Source organism: Lytechinus variegatus, chromosome 9 (genome assembly GCF_018143015.1).
Source record: "Lytechinus variegatus isolate NC3 chromosome 9, Lvar_3.0, whole genome shotgun sequence".
NCBI classification, from domain to species: Eukaryota; Metazoa; Echinodermata; class Echinoidea; order Temnopleuroida; family Toxopneustidae; genus Lytechinus; species Lytechinus variegatus.
Window position 1 is genome coordinate 2148738 of NC_054748.1, and position 23763 is coordinate 2172500.

General features: G+C 37.3%; 2 protein-coding genes across 3 annotated transcripts in view; both read left to right on the forward strand.

Moving 5' to 3' along the window:
- The first annotated feature begins 85 nt into the window (after positions 1-85).
- On the forward strand, positions 86-10571 carry LOC121421371 (leucine-rich repeat extensin-like protein 6). The gene is made up of 4 exons (XM_041616068.1): positions 86-402; positions 5672-5860; positions 8369-8593; positions 10074-10571. The coding sequence occupies exons 1-3, from the start codon at positions 397-399 to the stop codon at positions 8591-8593; spliced, it is 420 nt and encodes a 139-aa protein (XP_041472002.1). The 5' UTR covers positions 86-396; the 3' UTR covers positions 10074-10571.
- Positions 10572-17020: 6449 nt separating this feature from the next.
- The window catches only part of LOC121421021 (homeodomain-interacting protein kinase 2-like), a 100488-nt gene continuing 93745 nt past the window's right edge, over positions 17021-23763 (forward strand). For both annotated transcript variants that reach the window (XM_041615606.1, XM_041615607.1), the window contains exon 1: positions 17021-17442. In XM_041615606.1, the coding sequence (XP_041471540.1) occupies positions 17436-17442 (7 nt within the window). In that variant the 5' untranslated portion in view covers positions 17021-17435. The remainder of the gene's footprint in view (positions 17443-23763) is intronic.

Here is a 23763-nt window from a genome sequence, read left to right on the forward strand (position 1 = left end):
GTCATGCAGATAAGGAACTGGTAAGATCGGCTTCACCTATACGGTCACGTGACATACACTGTGTATAAATGCAAACTTGGACATAATCGACGTGCAAGAGAACAGTCAAATACTACAGGCACAAGGAGCAAACCGATTCGTAATCGACTGGTGGTTATGTCGTTGGGTATAACCTGAAAGCTTTGGTCGGACTGGAGGCGGTTTACCCGGTGTGACCTCTCTTGCTGATCAAAGCAAACAAGTAGTAGTTTTTTACCGTGAAAAGGACGAAGTAGCGCACCAAAGCAAAGTCAATCGTTGCGTGTTTTAGTTTCGATTCTTCGGGACGATTAGACGAGGCGTATTTCATCAGAGCAACCATTTGCTGAATAACGAAAATCAGGAAAACATCTAACAATGCCGGTAAGCAATCTCTTACTTTGTAAAATTCAGAGTTTTCTCTATCGCGGATGTTTTTTTTTTAACAATTTGTTTCGACGAAATCCACAACACACATACATAATATTATACATACATTGTATACATGTATACATGATATATATATATAAATATATATATATATATATATATCTTGTTAATTTTATGCAATTTATGTACTATATTAGTTTGTGACATATTTTGTCTCATTGAGAACACATAGGAGCCTTTGCACAATCATTGAACATGTTGAAGGATATGTAACATTCTCGAAGGTTAACTACATGGAGGGTGTTCAATGCAGGCCTATATAGACTCTATCAGTATTTACTTTGTAACAATATGTCATTGTTTCTTTATAATTTTACGGTCAGGGAAGTTGTTCCACAGTGTTACATTTTCACATGGTGTCAATGATTTGAAAGTAAGAGAAAGAAATCGTAAGATGAATATAATACACGAGATTAGGGCAGACACAATAACAGCCACACAGGTGCTATACCGAACGATCAAGTAGGGGGTCGATCCCTTCAGAGGTAGGGGCTAAATATTATTATCACAATGATGATGATGATGATAATAACAATGATAATAATACCAACATGCTTATTGATGGGGTTTTTCATATATTTTTGTTATTTTGTACATGTTGAGTGAGGAAGGTGGGGGCTGACATTTTCCAGCCTTACTGTTCCGCGTCCTCTCTCTTTATTGAAAAAAGGGCAAGATAAATTATAGAAATATTTTCATTTATTTTTCGATTTCCAACAATCATTTACATTTACAATAAGTTTTGTTACATACATCTTGATATAATTATAATCAATAAAACAAAAAAAATTATTATGTATAATAATCAAGATAACATGCAGGTCGGGAACGTAAATATTAAGATACAAGCCCTACTGAAAAACAGACTGTAAGGATAATCAGCGGACAAAAGCACCCCCCCCCCCCCTCCCACAAAGTACTGAACAAAATGAATAAATATTCACGAATTGATAAATAATAATAAAAACATAATTGAATAATCACCTACTTACTTATTTTCTTACTTTCTTACTTACTTGCTTTCTTACTACTTACTTGCTTCATTACTTTCTTGATTAAATAATTTATCCATTTATTTACTCGTTGATTAATTGATAAAAATAATTCAAAATGAAAGGAGGGAAGGAGTTGGTGGTCAGAGCTTGTTAAGTTCAATATCAGACACAATCGGTTCTATCTCAGATCAAGATCAGAATACTGAAATGGAGGGTTTTGTTCAAAGAAAGGATCATAATCATAGCTAACAATATTAAGTGCACCTATATTTTCTTCTTATAGGACCTATACACGAAAAGAGCAGTGTCACGACATTTTGTATATCGGGAGGGTGGTGTCGAGAAAATCTATAGCTAATAATAATATGATAATAATATAGGTATATTTACCCAGGGAAGCCGCTTCAGTTCCGAAAACTGTTCTCCCAGCGGGCCCTGCTATTATTATTACCCCGGCTTTAGCTGGGCTGCCTAGGCGCTCAAAGCATTCAAGGAATTTCTTCCTACCGGGTACCCATTCATCTCACCTGGGTTGAGTGCAGCACAGTGTGGATAAATTTCTTGCTGAAGGAAATTACGCCATGGCTGGGATTCGAACCCACGACCCTCTGTTTCAAGGTCCGAAGACTAATCCACTGGGCCACAACGCTCCATAGCTGACGTCATATTTTTTTCTTATTTAGAGATATGAATGAATGAACTGATTATCCAATGCAATGATAATACCAATTTACAAGTTTACAGAAAATTGGTTATGAATACATAGAAAAGCAAGAATAATAGGAACCAGAAAATAGCATGAATGCTATTCAAGTCTGGCCCCTTCTAGTCTAGATAGATGGAAACAGATAGGCCCTACAGTGAGCCATATATACTGCCTTCCATTTCGTCTAATTTCCTTTTCAACTAAATTAAATTTTGCTTTCGTATTGTAAGGATGTTTCTCAACAAAAAAGGGAACTGACGAAACATGTATTTACTCAAACTAAAAATAGAATGGGGAATTTCCACTGTATCATGCATGCCGTGCAGCAGATTTCATTATTCACAAAATTATGTATAAACACTGAAACTCGTATTATGAAACGTGAATGTGCCATAACTTCCTCATATGGTTTAACTGTGAACCCTTATTTCCATTTTACGAAATGAACAGACAATAATCATATTATATCTTGATGGGCATTTTTCCAAGTATATATGATCCTTCATTATCATTTGGTTTATAAGCAGTTGGTCTACATGGGCTACCAATACGCTTGACTTTCATGATTGATCGTATGTTATAGTCAATGAGATGCAGTGGCCGAGTGGTCTAAGGCGCCTGGATATACATGGAAAGTCCGGGGTTCGATCCCCGGCCGCGGCACCTTTGGCCGTAGGCAAGGCATTTAATCAACAATGCTCTTTTATCCTGCTTTCAAATAAATGGAAATGCTATACGCATATTGGTAACCAGGTGCATGTGCACTTGTTAAAAAAAATACATCTTCGATGAATGCTAAGATTTGTGTTACGGGCCCCCGATGTCTGTATATTTACACTCTAAAAAATGAAGTGCTAATTTAGCTCTTAAAGAGCGTGTATAGTGACTGCACTTCGGAGTGCTGATTTGTCTAGTTCAAATTTGAATTTGAATTAGACAAATCAGCACTCCGAAGTGCAGTCACTATACACGCTCTTTAAGAATTTGAAATCGGCACTCCGAAGTGCAGACACTATACACGCTCTTTATGAGCTAAATTAGCACTTCATTTTTAGAGTGTACACATGAATATCAATATGTCGTTTGTTCATATTTATCGGAGCAGTTCAAAGTCTGATAGTCTGATGATTCGGGTTTGTACGGTTGTTTCTTCGTAAAACTAGTGTTCACCGCGCGTCCGTGCATCACATGTGGAATATTGGGCACGGGACACAAAAAGCAAAAATATGATGTCACCACCGGGTCGTCTTGCCCCGGGTCTTTCTACCCCCCCCCCCCGCCTATAATTGAATATATGGACTGCCCCTGCAGAAAAGTATGATATCTCCTTAGAAAGCATAAATATTTTACACGCGTACACTCACTGTCATTATGAGGCCTACTTCTAACATCTATAGGACGCAACTGTCCGGGTAAAGGGTTCGGGCACTAAATGCAGTGAACTGAAATATGTCTTGTTGACGGCATCAAAACCTTGAATTATCCGAATTAACTATATTCATATCATATATTTTTTAAAAGTGCGATCACTTAAGCCCCCCCCCCCCCTTCCACTTCCGGGGGTGGCAGCTGTAGCGCCGACTTGTTTTGATTACTAGTATCTTGAAAAGATCGCAACCGTAGAACGTAGATGACAGCAACACCGACAACGCCTAATTTTATAATTTTTTTTCTTCTTTTAGTAAATATCAGATGAAAGTTCATGTTTATTTTCCTTTGATTTTTTTCCTTTCAAAGTTGTGTAGCTACTGCCACACTAACAAAACTGACTCCAGACCAACCGATGGTATGTCAATGAAAATAACGTAAGAAGCTTGGGTCATTCCGGAGTCGGTTTTTGTTTATCCACGGTCATATCTATGTGATTCCGCAATGTAATACAGTGGATTAATTAACAATTCTTTTATTTACGTCCCTTGTCAGTTAATGTCTTTGTGTTGATAAAAATGAGAATGGGGAATTAATGAAAATAATATTAAAATGTTAGATATCGGTCGTCATTTTTACATCTTTGAAAATTTCCGTTAAAGGGTACACGCACCATTTACCTTTTAATACCCCTGACCTAAGTTCTCAACTACTCATAATCTTATCAGCATCATTACCCATAATGCAAGATCTTGTTCAAAAGGCTGATGTAGAGCTTAAAATAATAAGTTTTGGAGTCATTATACAAAACATATTTCAGCTCGGATAGCGAGCGTTAAACATTTTGTTTGATTTACAAATTTATCTTTAAAAAGTGCTTTGCAAAATGTCCGTCACGGTTTTATGATCTGATATTAGCATTTCAGCACGAGCTGCGTGCTCGCATTATTTGAAGAACCAATGCTCTTCGTTTATTCCAAAAAATATCCTTTATCAGGTCTCATTGTCAAAACATATAACATTTAGGCATCAATTAAAATATATCCATGCATCATATTCCTAATAACAAACGTGCTTAAAATGTCCAATTGGCAAGCCTTGATATCTACAAATTTCACGCTCTCATTGTGCTTATTAGAGTAATAATAAAGATAATAACATTTTATCAATTCTTCCTATAATCAAAATGTCCCTATTTTCAGAATGGCATATCGACAAATTTTATCTCTTGCCTATAAAGATATGTTGATGAATGTCCTTAGAATGTCGCCCCATTTATTAAGTACGATCCATATCCACTTCACAATTTTCCTACACAGTGTTTTAACAGTGCTTTAATCGACCCTTTTTCAGATCGGAATATCAAATATTTTCAGCTCACGCTTCGCGCTCGCATTATTGATTTTATTTATTTGTCTATGACTAAATCTAGAACACGCCTTCTCATGAGATACGCAACTTCTTCTTTATTAAAACTTGCTAAAATTATCTAGTTTCAGATCAGAATAACAATTTTCTGCTCGCACTTCGCGCTACTAAAGTAGGAAGACCGGAATATACCAAATTGCCAAAGCTTTCATGATTTACAAAGCATGAATAGAATGTCCCGTTCTAGATTTAAAAAAAAAAAATCTGTTTTGTTTTCGGGGGTTTTTTATTTGTGCATTGCGCTCGCATCTATCGTTTAGTCAATGTGTTCATGATTTTTTGAAGGAAATATATGTGATTTGGTAATTTCATAGTGAAATTGAACTACGATATTACAAAGTGATCTTAGTATGCTTTAAAATGCGATTTTCGCATGCCAATATCTTGAAAAGTCCCTATCATTGGAGGGAGATACCCACCCCCCTCACTCACACACACACACCCTCCTCCAGCTCGGTCGCTTTGCTCACTCGCTGATCCGATCATCATTCAGACATCGACACCTATTACTTAGGGACTAGCTAACCTTAACACACAGTCAATGTCATATCACACAAGTGCTGTCAGTTCGCTCCCCTCCTTAAACATGTTGAAATGGATAGATTTATGGTCATTTCCCCCGTATCACCACAACATGTTTGCATTATACCTTAGGCCTAATTATAGAATAATTATTTTTCCTATATATTCTTTTTTTTCAATCTAGTTTGGACACCACCACCACCACCATCACCACCACCATCCCCCTCCACATCGTCATCATCACCATGGACCTGGTCCTGCCTTCGGCTTCATGGCAGGGGCGGCCTTAGGGGCCGGGGCCGCAGCCGCTGCCAGTGCAAGCCGTCAGCCGCCCCCACCGAGGACAGTTGTCAAGGAGGAAAAGACAGTTGTTGTAAGCTCCATCACTCTTCTTTTTTTCTTTTTATAACATTGATGATGATTAAGATCCCAGTCCAAAATTAAATGAGTAATTTCAATCATGCATTGTCGGTTGTTGTGACCAGTCTGCGGGCACAGACCCTGACTAGAATTTTGATCAACAAGTGTGTCTCCACGCAAAGACTAGTACATACAAACTTGCTGAGCGAGAGGGCCTTCAGTTCACAAGGCAGGAGTAGGCTGCACTTCAGACCCTTTACTCGAGTGAAGGGTTTGCCCAGCAGACTAAGTTGTAACTAAGTAGACCGACAGATTTTAGTGATACTTTAATTGTATTGCTAATCCATTTTTTATTATCCGTGTAGTAAAAATATTATATCATGCAAACGTTCAGCTGCGGGTGGATCAAAGATTTAATAAATTGGAGGGGTGTGATGGCGTAGAAATGTTCATATTGCTTTTCATTACATTACCATTACTAATTATTTGATTTGTTTGTTCCCGCCAAAATGTGAAACGGGGAAGAATATCATAGCATATGTCTTTGAAAAGAAAAATCTGTCAAGCAAAGAAAATTATCATTGAAGGGTTTCTCCCGGCTGAAAATTGTGTGATTTAAACAGAACGAGTTAAATCCAAGAAGCAAACCACTGGCAATTTGACCCAAATTGAACAAGGAATAACAAAGTTCTGGCATTTCAATGGTTTTTATAAATTATTTCGCTGAAACAGTTTAAAGTCCTCATGAATATGCAATGGGCTAGCTGCTGACGATGCGATGTTATCTCCCCTAATTCGTTTGCATATTGTTAGAAAATTCAAATAGCATTGACTAATAATGTACTGTGTCAAAAGAATCCCTTTTATGGCATTGTTACCTGGGAGACCTGTTTTAAAGAGAAATTCCAGTAGCTGCAGTAAACACTGATTTCATGAGAAAGTCTGTAAAACAAGGCTTAATTGTCAGTATATCATCGAGGATCTAGATCTGGTACAGTCACATAAAGTGAACTTTGTGAAATCTTGAAATCTACGCTGAAAAATGTTCACACCGAAAATCCCCAACACAGATAAGCGCACGTGGGACAATGTATAATCATTGCTCAGGGCGTCGGGCCCGACGCCCTACCCGAATCCCGTGCTTATTTGCTGATTTCTCAGCAATTACACAATTTCTTCCAGAATCATTTGGCACATGCGTTTTATTTATACAAACAGACACTTAAGTGGTCATTTCATTAAATTCTGTACGAACTCATTTTGATATCGTTACCAAAACTAGCATTTACCTTTAAACACTTACAAAAAATATCAAATAATTCTCATTTCATGTAATAGAATAATAATATAGGATATTTATACTGCGCACATATCCACCTTGTTAGGTGCTCTAGGCGCTCCTATATTACCCGGCTAAGTCAGGCGTTCATAGCGCACACAGCTTCTTAAGGAATTACTTCCTACCGGTACCCATTTACCTCACCTGGGTTGAGTGCAGCACAATGTGGATCAGTTTCTTGCTGAAGGAAATTACGCCATGGCTGGGATTCGGACCCACGACCCTCTGTTTCAAAGTCCGAAGACCAATCCACTGGGCCACAACGCTCCACTATAATACGGAAAATGAAGAAGGGTGTTTGTCATCAGCCCACCAATAATATTGATGGCATGCATACATATTTTTTTTACACAAAATATTGCCGAAAATTGGTATTCATTAACGGGGATGGATGAAGGATTCTTCAAAAAAAGGGAGGGGGCATTTCTGTACAGAAAAATATACACTCAGTTTGCAATGAAGGAATGCCTGCATTTTCGCTGAACTTTTTAAGAGCTGTCCGTTAACATGGCAATGATGATGGAGATGTGTAATATAATACCAATGTTGGACTTTAATGGGTTTATTGTAACGATTATATTCAAGTTGTATTATTATGCGGGCTGGATTGATGGGTTAAGGCATGAATACATATAGGCATATAAAGATAAAATCATGTATATGTTGTTGCATTCCAGCATCCCTCGCCATAAACAAACGTAGAAACAAAAAATTAGATATATATTGGTTTGATTAAAAAAAAACACCCAAGAATAAGAGAGCTATGTTTTTATATTTATTTATTCATTTATTTATCTATCTATTCATTTATCTATTTTTAAAGCTGACGTCATATGCAAGCATCCCCCACATATGTTATATAAATTCCATAAATTCATCTTGTAATGTAAGTATGGAACGTTATCCGAATAAAGAAATATATATATTCATATATCGAAATAAATATGATGGCTGAGAAATTATTTGTTTGATGATATATGGACCCCCACAAAAAATAATAAATAAATGAATAAATAAATAAAAATGAATAAATAATGATTATTATTATCATTTTGAATGAAATAAAAAAATGAATAGATAAATAAGAAAATAAATCGCTGGGGGAGTTTATCTAGGAGTTGAGTTATCGTGGAAGGGGAAATAGGTTGTCTAATCTTCGTTATATCATTCACTTATCTTTAGTACGTGACCAACCCTCCACCGCCTAGCTATCCGACTGGAACCGCACCACCTCCCCCACCGCAGAGCTACCCGTACCCCCAACAAGGCTACCCACAGCAACCCCCACCAGCATATCCGTACCCGCAGAATCCACCCCCAGTCGGGTATCCGCAACCGCCTCCACCAACTACTGGATACCCGCAACCACCTCCAGTCGGTTATCCGGGGTCAACTTATCCGAATTAGGTTAGTATGCACGCGCACACCCTTGTCATATCAAAGTGTGCATCTTTAATAAGGGACCGGTAATGAGAACGTCACCGAATATTACAAGACCCATTAGAATAAGGATTTAAATTTTAATGTACCGCCCTCTTTCGATAATGTTTTCAACATCTTCACCTTTTAATTATTTTATTCGAAATAGCCGTTTAATGCAATTACTAAATTACATTTAGTAATTGGATATTGGAAAGCTACGGACAATGATTAGGCCTATATATATCCTGAAATTTTCAGCCCCATCTTTCCATGATTGAGAAGGTTTAGACAAAGTATGCAGGGACCCGTTGCATGAAGAGTTGCAATCAATCGCATCTCTAAAAATCAAGCGCAACATGATTTTCAACCAATCAACAGCGAGCATTTGGGACTTGCGATTGATTTTTGGCTTCCGTTTAAACGCAACTCTTTCTGCAACAGGCCCCAGATATTCTATTTTAATTGGGCTCCCAATCGAATAAGATTATGACGTAATATGAATGAATTTCTGCAATAAAACGTTTTTTTTTAGTCTTTCCCACCACAACGTTTGGGGGCACATTCATTAACTTAATCTTGTAATTTAAATGGAATAGTGACATGCAATTCTCCGAGGGATTTAACGAACATTACGGTTTGAGTCAGGGGCGGATCCAGGTTTTTCCGAAGGGGGGGGCACTTTTCCCCGCTGAAAAAAAATTGACAAGCAAGAAAAATATTTCAACCAAGAATTAAGTACATTTCGTCCGCGAAAAAAGTTGACAAGCAAAAAACAAAGCAAACCAAAGAGGGACCTCACTTTCAAGGGGGGGTACATTCGTGTTTTAACGGCATTTTACATTACACATTTTGATTGAGTCTCTCAAAGGGGTGAGGGGGCACGAGCCGGCTGTGCCCCCCGTGGATCCTCCAGTTGTTTTAGTTTAGATATACGATTACTTGTCAAATACGACGTTTTCGCTACCAACACGCACGACATATTTAAGAACATAAAGAATGTATTTTTAAATGCCCTTCATGACAATGACCAACCAAGAAGGCTTTGTCAAAAATAGACGAATCAAGACAGAAGTTTTGTCTTGCATGCATTCTGGACAAGCGACGTATTGTCAGCTCCAAAACTTAGGACGAATATGTTTTTGTTTTTTTTGTTGACAATTTTCGACAAAGACCTCTTGACAGTGATTTGTCGTTTGACGTGCATTTTCAATAGAATTACTGATTAATTGGCTTGAATTTGTCTTGCATCACGGTAGCGAAAACTCATGTCGTCCGATTGACACGAATAAAATTAAACATCTTCAACAAGATTACCGTGAAAATTAATGGAATTTTACCTCATATCTCTCTGTCTTATGCCCCCCTCTCGCCTTCTTTCTCCCCACCCCGCCCCAAACAATATTTCCCGTACATTCTGCCCATAACTATATTTGTTGTTTGTATTATATTTTTTTTCATTTTGCAGTGTCACAGACGGATTTTGAGGATCTGAGAGTATAATGTTTCTGCCGTAGATGGCGTTTTACTGCAAGCCGTAAATGTCCACAACAGGATAACAATGAAATCCTTTCCTTACTGTATCCACAACAACTGTTCAATTTTGTCTAATTTCGTGTAGGCTGCAATAAAGGAAGGCAAAAACATCAATATCTATATATTTTGTTTAAGTTAAGCAACGTCATATATGTGAAGTTATCATCCTTTTCAGATTGGGCATGGGGGGGGGGGTACTTTGTGGGCGAGTGCATTATCAAGTCAAGCTCTTCGGATTCGGTAGTATAATGCATTTTCAAAAACGAACTTTTTAAAAATGAAAGAAATTTCAGGGTAAAGATGACAGTTGGAGGGGAAGGAGAGAGAGAGAGAGAGAGAGTGATGATGGGGGTCCGATTTAGAAAATAGAGACAGAAATAAGAAGAGAAATAGAGGGAGAGAGGTGGGGGTGGAGAATTGTTTTATCTGACCTGCCACAAAAAAGTATTACTGCATGAATATGATTTGATAAGGCTGTATTGAATTGTACGAAACTAAAAAAAGGCATTTATAATATCTGTGTATTGTCCACGCAAAATTGTTAGCTGTACAATGCTTTTTTTATAAATAATTTTTGTAGTGAAAACAAAACATTATTGCCATTAAATATACGGGATAATGATTATTTTAAAGTAATATTTACAGTCTTTATAGTCAGCTGTAATGCTTGGGCATTGGTTGCATTTTATAATACTCATAATATTATTTGCATGATGTAAAGATAAGTTATACCTTATATCGTTCTCTTTTTTTATGTTATGTAGATGGATATCAGCGATTATTGTTATTGGCCTCGATCAAAGTTCGAGATACGATTTGCAATGATAAAAGGGGTTAAAATGAGTTGTTTGATCATTATATTTAAAACCTTGTTTAAACAAGATTGTTATTATACAACTAGTTATACAATTTGTAAACAACATTTTTGTAATCATAATTTTCCTTAGTCAAGGATTCAATACCACTTTGTAATATTCAAAGATATTTTCAATTATCATCTATTGAACTTTTTTATACTTCGCTGTATGTATTTGGACCAAAGAAATAAAGAAAACGTTATACACGCATAAGTTTGCTGTTTATTTATATTTTCTAAACAAACTATTTTGAAAGATACCTTCAATCTGCCGGGTAAATATGATAATGAAATAATACAAGTTTATGGGCAGAAATATAGAGATTATAGAGATGGGAAAGAAGAATGATTCTTATTATTTCATAGGCCCGTATTCTGAAGTCGGGTTTAACTTAAACTCAGGTTTAATGTTGTGGTTTAAGTATGGGAAGCCAATTGTTACATAAATCACTAACAGTAGAAATATCAAATACTTTCAGCTCAATCGGCTCTCAAATCATTCATAATTATGTAGGAAGTATGAATAGATGATTGTCTTCACCATCGATGAATCAGGAAAGAGCACAGTAAACCAAAGAAATATACAACTTAATATAAATTTTGATACTTTTGGCTCCCATACTTAAACCACAACTTTAAACCTGAGTTTAAGTTAAACCCGACTTCAGAATACCTGTCCTGTCCGGCCATAGACTTTGGTTTGGTTGCAGAAAGCTTTGCAATAATTGACTGTGCACTGCAAAAACACCGGTGTTAATTTAACACCAGCCCAGAATATATGTCCACACCAGAGAAGTGTTAAACTACACCAGCTTGGTTTTGGAATAACACCAAAAAGGTGCTTATACAACAATTAGTATTAAAACAGCAACGGTTTGATTCCAAACTGGTGTTGTTTCAATACTTCTCTGGTGTGGATATATATAGTTTATGAGCTGGTGTTAAATCAACACCGGGGGTTTTGCAGTGTGGAGCTGATTTCTACGACAGCTTGAAATGATTATAAATATGATCTATCATAAAATCGGCCCAAAGATCAAATTATTGGTAAGCTTGATGTCAAATGGCATGACTCTGTGGTCACAGATCCAGAATTAGACTAACGAATATCACTTTTATGAACGGTTCGATATGATTGATTTATGTGTTTCATATTCATCTTTACATACATCAGATGTGATTATTATTCCATCAAAGCAAGATTTTTAATATTATTTCAGTTTATTTTATTCTGAATTAAAATGTATAGGGGCAGAATGAGCACACTGACGGATACACAATTACGTACTTAAAAATTTCATACAAAGCTCTTTACTGTACATGATATATCAAAGTTACAGTAGTTGTTTTATAGTGTAAACAACCATGCATTATTGATGATTAGGTATTTTTAAAAATTTGGTGGTTAGGCCGTTAATCAAACACAATTTAAACTGTTGTGCCCTAACAACTATTGTATAGGTTTCTGATAAACACTTGTATAAGAATTTTAACCAGTGTTTTTATTGTGTATTTAAAAGATCTGAAAGAAAAGAGAGAAGGGGGGGGGGGACTGAAAAGGCGAATTTCATATTACTATCATATATTTTTTAAATGCATGCAAATGACCAGCACTATCACAACTTAAAATTCTATCATCAAACAGTGGTGAAAAGCAGGGTTAGACGGCACACCATGCCATATAAAATCATTGGTCAGAATCGGATATGAATCGTGGAAACTATAATGTTTATTGTCGTAGGTGGCGTTATCATGAAAGTTCTGCATTTTTTCCTCCACAAGCATGGACCTACTCTGAGACAGTTGCAGAAAAGTACTAGTCGGATGTAATGATGAACAATAATTTGCTTCAAAAAATCAGTTTCTTTCAATTAACATAAGGACGGATCAGGATTTCGTGGTGGCGGTGGTGGGGAGGGGGGGGGGTCGACATAATTATAAGCGCCAGGAAACAACAATCGTGACCGGGGGAGAGTCAAATATATTGCTCTACACATGCGTGACCCCCCCCCCCCCAAAAAAAAAAAGAAAAAAAAAAAAAAACGCTTTTAAGGTTTTTTTTTAGTTTTTGACGCAGGCCGCGCTTGCACTATAGTAAAGGGTTTCAAGAACATAGATTTTCAACTAAAAAGAGATGGTTTTGAAAGACTGGTCAATGCAATCGCGGGGTCAAAACCTACGGAGTGTGTTTTCTTTTCTAAAGATTTTTTTTACTAGCCAAACGTGTTTAGGGTATATTTTCCCCCAAGCTTTTCCCCCGTGGGTTTTTCCTCCTCGTTTCTGCGGCGTTCGAGCCCGAGACAAAACTTGTTTAGGGGTCATATATTCTGGCGACAACTTGTTTAGGGGCCAAAATGTCTAAATGAAGCCCGCGAAAAACTTGTTTCTGGGGTTATTTTGCACACAGAGAAAAACTCGTTTGTGGTGTTTCGAAATAATTTCGTCACGTTTGTATACAGCAATACATTTGACACCCCCCCATAGGCGGCGGAAGCGGGGGGGACGTGTCCCCCCCCTAAATTTTAAGTTGGGGGACGGTCCCCCCCTAAATTTTTTTTTGATAACCTTTTTTTTTTTTTTTTTTTTTTTTTTTTTTGCTTGTCAATTTTTTTTCCTGCGTCCCCCCCTAAATTCACGTGCCCCCCCTGAAACGTGTGTTGTCCCCCCCCTAAAATTTAGGTTGATGACCTTTTTTCTTTTTTTTTTTTTTGCTTGTCAAAAATTTTTGGGGCGCTTGTCCTATTTTTTACATATGTCCATTCCAAAATTTCAGGTGGACACCCCCTAAATTTATTGGCTTCCGCCGCCAATGCACCCCCCCCTGGAGCGAGACGCAAGTATAACACATTTTGCGCAGATTCCCACACATCTGAGAGCGAAGCGAATATGCTGTAGCTCATGTAGCACATCTGACCTGGAAAGGGACTGTTTTATATTAAAATGGCTGCTTATAAATATTTTGTGAAACTTTGTTATATACAATTATGCAGATAAATTATAAAATTACAATTCACATTGAAATTTTACGAAGCCCCCCATAACCAGTGGCAAAAAAATCCTCCTCCATTTTACTTAAAAATATAGGTATATCTTCAAACTGGTATACAGCAGATTTGTTTTTCAATTAAACTTTTATTATTCCATAATCAGGGTTTTCATCGAATCGGATAGCGCATAAATTTGCACGTCGTCATGCATTATTTTTTAATGCAAATTTCCATATCGAGTTTTGACGAATTTTCTGCATCGGTGCAAATTGGAACTTCGATTTTCTCCAAAAAATCTTTTTGATACTGAGGTAAATGAAACTGTAACCGAAAAAAAAATAATCAGAAGATATACCAATTGCTGGAATAGAGCGGTTATGTATATATTTATTATGTCACTTTACTATTATTATGTATTATTAATTTTTTCATTTTTTTTACAGTGGACAGAAACAAAGGAGTCAGTGTCGGGGATATGATAAATACAAATTGATAACGTCCTATTCCTGATAGGTCGTTCTGATTTACACGATAACCATGCCATTGTGAAATGAAATACATTGTAAGACAAAATACGGCTTATGAAATATCAATTCTGTAATATACGTCGCAATATTGCGTCTGGATGACGAAAATTCCCGCACGTAGAACTGTTATGTAATTCGAGTGGATTAAACCAAATGGCCCGTAATGGAAAGGGGTTCAAATAAGACGTGAGGGACACTGCACAGAGGAAAATGTGGGCCCCACGATTTTCTCAGTCCATGCCAAGCAAATGGCAGAATACTACCGCCGCGGGATCATGTGGTTCGTACCACGCACATATCACTGGCGGTATAAATAGATTGGTTGCCGGGCGATTACACTCCCTTTTAGGGTAGATAGATTCGTTCAGTTTGGAGGGACAATATTCACGACTAGCGGTTCCGAGGGTTATTCTATTGGAACACCGAATGAATATATTTGACGAGTGAATTACCTGTTCATTAATTGGTCAGTTATTTTCCAATTCAACTATTTATGGGATAATGATATAAAGTTTCTTTTTCCCAAGAAACTAATTTTTTTTTCTGTTTTATCAAAAGGCAGCGTATTATATTCCGGGCTTATGTTTATGTTAATTTATGTTAATTCTAAAAAGGGACTGCAAATCAATACACAAAAAATAAACACTGCAAAACATGACAAAATCAGAGACCAGCAAGAAAACGTATGATATTAATCAGGTATTTCATTATTTGGTCATTTGAAATAATATATTTGTTCATTTTGAATTTCTTGATGTTAATTTCATTGATGGGGGGGGGGGGCTGGGATTAAAAAAAACAATCTTAAAAAGAAAATGTATATATATATATATATATATATATATATATATATATATATATATATACACACATTAAAATTATGTCTAAAGCGTACGCAGGATTTTTAAAAGGTGTGTGTGTGGGGGGGGGGAGTCGAGTTGAATGAAATTTTGACAAGCAAAAAAGAATAAGTACGTATCCATTGTTAGTTAAATGCGAATGTAACGAAGATCTTGATAGGCTGTTATATTTCATTTAGCGACTAGTCGCTATTAAAGTTTACGTCATGTGGGGTATATATGCGGAACTCTGGGTCCAGTTGCATAAAAGTTACTTTTATGGTAATTTTGCTATCCTATATGGTAACTACTATGGTAACAACGCTTAGCAGCCAATCAAAATCAAGGATTCCATGAAAAATTCCATTGATATTGATAAAACATCACTAGCGTACCTACCGGGGGGGGGGGCGGCACTCTGCCCCCTGACGAGCCACAACCCATGCAAAGAACGTATCCCTGCCCCCCTGACGAGCTTGAAAGACCTTTTTGCCCCCACCCTCCTGATGAGCTTGAAGACCTTTTTTTCTTTTTTTTGTTTGTCAATTTTTTTGGCGGACGATTTTGCCCCCCCCCCACCCCCCCCTGTGGAAAATCCTAGGTACGCCACTGGTTAACATGATAATATTAGATTTTATACATGGGGCCCTGATCTGAGACGGTGGAAAAAGGGATACGTCCCTTGCATGAGTTGTGACTGGTCGGGGGGGGGGGGCAGTCTGCCCCCCTTAGGTACGCTATAGTGCTCTCCGGGTTCTATTCTGTTTTTAATAATAATGAAAAAAGTTGATCGAAGCTTGAGATAAACATGGTAAGGAGTTTCAAAACTCTAAGAATTTATCATCTAATGCAATGGCGTAGTGAGTCAAAAATCTTGAGGGGATAAGTTATGGCGTATTAGGCAAAATTTATAAAAAGCTGCGAACGAGTGAAACAAGTGAGCAAAGATTTCGACATTTTCATCACAAAACAAATTTTGTGAAGATTTTGACATGCTATTCAGAAAGTAATATCATATTTCACCCTTTCTCTTTATTCTAAGTATTTTTTTTTTTGGGGGGGGAGGCGCCCCCAGCCCCCCCATCTGTATGCCTGGCCACTCTTAGATCCAATTTTTCAAACATTCGCCCTATGATTATATAAGAAAATGATGTTTATATTTCCAGGAGAATTTTGGGCTTGTCATAAACTAACGAATAGATAATAATAACAAGTTCCATTTTCTGTAGGCCTACCATTATATTGGCGTTGGAAGCCAAAAAATTTAGGTGGCCACCTGAAATTTTTGGATGGACACAGGAAAGAAAAGGTTATCAACCTAAATCTTAGGAGGGGATCGCCAACATTTTTGACAAGCAAAAAAAAGGGTCATCAACCTAAATTTTAGGGGGGGGGACCTTGGGGGGACCCACGTGAATTTCCAGATCGAGAGCAAATTTTATGAATTAGAATATTATCATTCAAACAACTCCATAACAGGTCCTAAATTGGAAGATACTTTCAAGATTGAATTAAGTAGGCTTATATTTTCTGAAAGAGAGAAACCACGAAATGTTTACACTTCAAACAGAGATTCCCGATTTTGTTTTGTTTTGAAAAAAAAGAAAAGTTTATCCCTCCTAACAATGCGCCTTCTCTCGAATGAACTCGCCGTGACGTCATCGTGTGGCAGCTGATCGATTCCAAAGAAGACATGTTGATTAGATGGCGAAATGCTGAGGAAAGGAACACACAGGGCCAAAACAAGACAAGATTTTTCGGCAAAATTGCCCTGAAAATGCACGAAATAAGGACTCAGCATCTTGAAAGGACACGAAGGTATCAGAAACAGCAAGCCAAATTGGATTTTTAGTGGAAGTAGTCGAAACAAGTGTGGAAAAAGTGGAAAACAAGGTAACATTTGCTAACAACGTGCTCGAGAGATCGTCAGGAATTCGTCGCTGGGGAATGCACGCAACACACGCGAGAAGTCCATTGTTCAAGCCATCTATCTTTCGCGGGCTATAGAAACGGAATTGTAAATGTTCGTGTGTCGTCAAACAGGGCGATGTTTTCAAGATTAAACTGTCGAAAATTCACCACCATATGCAAGGTAATTCGGGGTCTGAAAATACCCATTAATTTGTATGTCTCTCTTGATTTTTAGATTAGACAGACCTGTGTATCACTATCAATTTTGGACAACTTTAAATTATAATTCTCGACTGGCATGACTGGTCTCCAACAACAATTCCAATTCAACCACACATCCATTTCAATAAATTCGACGTAAACATATTTTTTTGTGCCAATTAATAATGGATCTAGATTCACTTGCTTTAAGTACATATGTTGAAAATTGTCATTTTCCCCTGAAAAATAAGTGAAATTGACCCGGTCAGTTGAGTTGTCTGTTGATCAGAAGTTGAACAGTGACTAGTAGTAGCTAGTGGCAGTGCAGTGTCAGTCACTCAGTGACACTTTTGATTCCAGAGTGAAAGTAGAGACTAGAGTTTAAAATGAAGATGAATTAGGCCTACAATGTATGGCGATGAGATGAGAATGACTGAGCGAGAGAGAAGAGAGTTTGGGAATGAATTATATCTCTCTAGACATGCTAGAATAGATTCTTTTTTGGTGAACGTGGTGAATATTATTATTGGTGGAAAAAATTTAAACCTTTGTGAGTGACATCAGATGCTTCTTCTGATGATGACTTAGACCATAGTATAAAAAATACATTTGTGACAGTCGCTGAATCAAGCCCTATTGGCTAAACAACATGTCGGAGTAGCCAAGATCTACTTTGTTCATTTGATATATTTACCTGTACATAAAAAACGTACTGTTTAATTGCCATATGCTGTGCAAATATTGAATTGTCTACTGAAAAAGTGCAGAGATCTGCAGTCGAGTTTCAAACCATTTCTCCTACATGTATTAAACAGAAATGTTGGTCTTTTTTTTAAATAATAAATTACCCCACAAGGCTAGATCTTGCAATCATTGGAATTCCATGATAAACAATTCTTGCATTGTTTTCCAAAGTTTTTGATAAATAAACCCACATTTTTATTTCATAAGAATATGAAATATTCTTCTATGGGGCATTTTGCTGCAATACATTTGGTGTAAAGGACACACTTTTGTAATTTTGTAGATTTTTTTTTGCGTACAGATGGTCAATACCACATTTTCATTTACTGAAATATTCTTGTAATTGTTCTACATGTAAATTATGTCAGCCATAGTTTTTTGAGGTAAGAGCTCTAGCTTAAATGCGAGTTACATTGTATATGATAATATGGCCAGGCATAAGATTTTTTTTTTCATAATGATAATATACATTGTACAGTATGCAAGTGTAATAATACAAAATGCGAACATACATACATTGTACATGATGTACTGCATGTGTAGGGGGCCTACATGTACAATGTATGTATAAATATAAGGGGCAAAACCATTAACCATGCAGTTTGCAGCTGATACAACAAACTTTAAGTTTGTATAGTAAAGAGAAAAGTGAATTATTTCATGAATAAGCATCATGCATAGGAATTCAATTTTTTCTCTAAAAGATGGAACATGCACAAAAGCTGGGTCACCTGAATAGGCAGGTGGCGAGTTTGGTCGTGTGGCAGCTGTTTGCTTAACAAAAAGGAACCTTTTGAAATCAGGTGGGAGTTGAGTGTATAGGAATGGGGGAACCCATTGTCTGCATGCTGAATAGAAGGTACATGTCGTTTCTAAGCACAGCTCTGACCCCTCATGAGGCGCGTTTGTGTACGGTGAGGCTATCAGTTGGCATTGTTCAAAATCACAATTTTGTGTCTTTGCAGTATCTCTTTGATATGAGGTGCATGTTGGCCTACAAATATGTTCTTTGTTGTAGAGGTTAAAATGTTATTAACAGCATAGGCCCAGGCAAGGCTTGAATTCCTGTACACAGCCTAAAACTAATTTTGAAAGTGTTTAGTTTTGAAATTCATTTCATTCTTGAAACGGAGTGCACAAAACAACTGCGCTACAGATTAAAATCTTTATTGGTTCTCTATAGAGCATAAACCTCTTATAATTTCGGCCATGATAGGCCTGCATGATTTTGATGGTTTTTGTTCTTATGTCTATTTGACAGGAAAAAAAATGTATGCCACAGGCATGAAGTTTAACTTTAATACTTCTTCACAAACATGTACAGTATATGATCTACATTTAAAAAGTTCTTCTAGTTTTATTGAGCTACAAATTCAAATGGCTACGCCATTTTATAGCAGTAGCCATAGTACTAGTAGATGTACATGTAGGTGTGTATTGAAGTTTCTGTGCCCCTGATTAAATAGTGTAGTCGGGGGTACCTTGGTGAAAGGGTCATTGCCTTGTGTAGGAAATCAAACTTGGGAACCACGGGGAGAGAGAGAAACTCTCCCATCAAATTTATTGGGAAGTGGCTGGAAGGAAAGAAAAATAAGGAAAACCTGCGCCCTGCAAGAGTTCACTGATACTAGTGAAACCAGGAAAGTCTGCATTCCCCGAAAAAAAAGAAAGAAAAAAAAACACCAGCAGGTCTTTTCTTTGTTGACAGTTCAGAGGGAGGTTGGTGAGTGGTTTGACCTCGTCAGTCCTCGCTTGACCCCCGACCCCCCAGAGGTGTGCGAATGAAAGGGGCATAGGATGCTAGACAATGGGAGAGCGTGCATGCTATAAAATCACTGCCTCACATGCCTTCACTTGCTATTGCAAACACAGCTTCTGTGCGCTGCAGTCAGTCAGTGCTTGTGTGTGTGGGTGCCCTGCGTGACCCAGACAGGGTTGTGGTGGCGTCGTGGCCTGTGGGGTTGTTTGCATATTCTCAGCCATGCTCTTGTGCTCTGTACATTTGTGTGTCGGCCGTACACGTAGGGCCTTTATGTAGGCATACATGTATTGTTACATTGCCCACATGGGTAGATTTTGTTGCACCATATGCATTTTAATGATTAAAATGATGTATGGCTTTGTACACCCACCTTCAAAATTTTATGCTAATTTGATAATAATAAATAATAATAATTGGATTTATATAGCACTTTTTCCAGAGGATACAAAGCGCTGAATTTATGCACTTCCTGATGTCGTCAGCTGGCAGCCATCGGTTTCGAGGAGTTTTTGAACATTTTAATTTTTTTCTCGTACACAGGCGGCTCGCTATCATGCAGCCACCATTAGGGGATTAACAATGCAAAATCCCCCAACGGGGCTCATCGATTTTTGTCTTTATTTCATAAAAATATATAAAAAGAACTGTACCAAAATAAAGATTATTATTCCGTTTTGGCCTGAAATGCACCAAAATGGAAAAATAAAACTGAAAAGAGGAAAAACAGTGACTTACTTCGGCTGTCGCGCAACTTCACTTCCCTGTTTTATCCGAACTTAATAGTATACTGGACATAAACACATGGCCATTGAGTCCCCTGTACAGATCGAGCTACATGTACAGTAGAACTTCGGTCTCTGTATTTGGTGAGTGGAGCCAGCAGAGTTCAGCGGAACAACCAACATGATAGAGACCAAAGCATTTGGTCTATTTCTGATGATGATGACTCGATGAGTTCTTTTTATAGTGCCAGTATCCGCCTCTGCTCTGCGCTCATGGTGCTTGCACAAAAGTAGGAAATGTCTCACAAATTTCATTGTCTTCAAACAGTGCTTTAATAGCATTAATCGGTTCTTGCGATGGTTAGAATACATGTACATGTGTACATGAAAAACAATAATTTTTTTTCATGTATTCTGTGAGTGTGCCTTTAACACACAGCAATGAGGGAAAGGAGTTGTCACGATCTGCCCCTGTTTTTAATGAAGAGGTCAAGAAGCTGTTCCCTATTGGATCTACACAGGAAGGAGATGTTTAGTTACAAGGGTCTTTACAAATTGATGCAACTTGCATTGCAATACCATTTCTGTTGGATTTTTATACAGTGTATATCAAATTTATTGTCTTGGGCAAGCATTTGTGGACACCGTAGGTGCAGTAGGCCTGCATGTACTTTGTCTATAGATTATTGTACTACATGTACACATGTACACGTACATGTACAGTACACTGTAGATTGTTTTTTTAGGTTTGTAATTAAAAAACTCTGCAAATGCCAGTTACATGGGTTTTTCAATTCAACTTGTTGCAAGTACATGTACACCTACAATTGTATGTACAGTTAGGCCTTCATGTACATGTACATCTTTGTAGCATATGTCACAACATTCAATGGATATTGTACATGTACATGTATAAAGCCCTTTTTAGAATATCAATGAGGAATGGGTAAACATTACATGTGCATGTACATGTAGCCTACATGTATGTACACTGTACTGTAGGGCTATACATTTTGGTCTTGTACAGTGTAGTGAGTGTACATGTAGGCCTATTTGATTGATTTTATCTTGACATTTTTGGTGTGTTTTTGTCTTGTTTACAAATTATGACCTTCATGTATAAAGTAACTCGTGTACATGTATGCCTACATTCATGATTTTGATATTCAACACCTTTTCATGCCGTCCTGCATACAAGTACTTGTACTGTACTGTAGAAAAGTGAAAGGAAAGACTACATGTACTCTATGAGGCTATGCTGTAGGCCTATTGCATACATACAGCCATGTATGAAAGAGACGTAAATTCAATATAGTACATGTATAATACCTTGGCAAGGACACAGCTTTGGCCAAAATGCTGGTACATGTACATGTGTATCTGGTTTAACAGGTCATCTTCTCGATATTTAATGCTTTGTGGATTAAATTTAAATTTTGTTGAACTTGTAAAACCCAGGGAAATGTTGATTTGATTTTGAATCAATAGAGAAAAATGAAACAAGCATAATTATTATGCTGAACATTTTATCAAATCAGATGAAAGTTATGTTTTGCTGTATTATTATTTTTCACAAAGCAGTTTGTGAGTGAGAGATTCGATGTTGTCCTTTACCATTTTTTTGTTGTATTGTTTGAATTGACTGAAGCATAAAAAGCAATGGAAATTCTTCATGTTCAGAGAGGAATAAAACTTTGTTTCACAAGACAATAATGAGGATATAAAAATATTTCACATTTCATCTACATGTACATGTAATAAAATAGAAAAGGAAATACTGAGTCTGTGACACTATACCCTTATTTGCATACCGACCAGGATGTATGTAATTGTTTTTGTGCAATTCTAAAGTGATATGTCATAACTTTCTTTAATAGAAAACCAGATTTTAATGAGATTTTCAGTATCATGCTTGTAAATTTTTCTTTATTGATTCAAATCAACATTTTTCTTGGGTGGACTTGACCTTTAAACAAAGAAGGGGGGTAGGAATGAAGTGAAAGTGAACATTAATGCCATCCAAAGTGGTGATTAATATGAATGGATCTTGCTCCCATCTAAAGATAGATTGATGCTTTCCTGCTCGATTCCTCCCTGCTCACGAGGTGAAATTTGTCAGTTTCCTCCCTTTCCCTCTCACGGCAGGTTTGTGGCCAACAGACTTGACAGTTCGCATGGGATAGTGGCACTGTCTGAATAACTAGACTACATGGACATTCATGTACACATCTATAGGCCTACATGATGCTCTGTATGTGTGAATCATTGGTTGGTTCTGCGTCTGATGCATGCTACCCATCTCAAAGTGTCCAAGGAAATGTTCGGATTGCATCGGTTTTGCTTTGTGATTGCATCATGTTTTATGTGCCTAACAGGAAAATGCACATCCCGCAAAATCATGCCAAGTTTCTTTTTCTGTTTTCCAAATTATTGGTTGGTTCTTCAAGTAGTCTGAATTCACAGACTAAATAAGCTCAATGGGACTGTGTTGAAATTTCTCCATTGAAATACATGTAATACAGAAAGTTTTGTGCTAGGTTTCTTTGAAGGCTCACCAGCTTGTAAAATTGGTGATTGATTGGGGTCTGTGTTTGCAGACTCAGTCACAACACTCCAAGGTTTGCACTGTTTCTTGGTGTGGAAAGACATGTCGATGCTCAATTCAAGACTACAGACACAGGAGGCCTACATGCTGTGCAAGCCATTCACTTGAGGAAAGTAGTCTGAATGCAGCCAACATGTAAAAGTCCCTGATATAGGAGGTCACTCTCTGAAATAGCAAGTTGCATATTTTGCTAGTCTTGTGTGAAGATTCACTTGTTGATTAATGTTTCATCCATTGTCTGTGTGAGTGAGACTGTGTCTATGATTATATCTATTCCTGTATTTGCCTATCCAATGTATTGTGATTAGGGTCTGAATCTCAAGACTATGTAAATCAAGGCAAAACTCAACAGGAAGAGACTTATCCTGGCATTGACCTTTTGACCTCATTTGCATAGAGGATCCCAAAGGTGATGAATGGTAGCTGAATGATAGTCTTCCAGGGGATAATGGATGTAGACAAACAATT

Excerpts from the sequence above, each read along its gene's own strand:
- LOC121421371 (XM_041616068.1), top strand. Across the intron at positions 5,861-8,368 it reads AGGAGGAAAAGACAGTTGTT|TACGTGACCAACCCTCCACC; the intron begins GTAAGCTCCATC and ends ACTTATCTTTAG.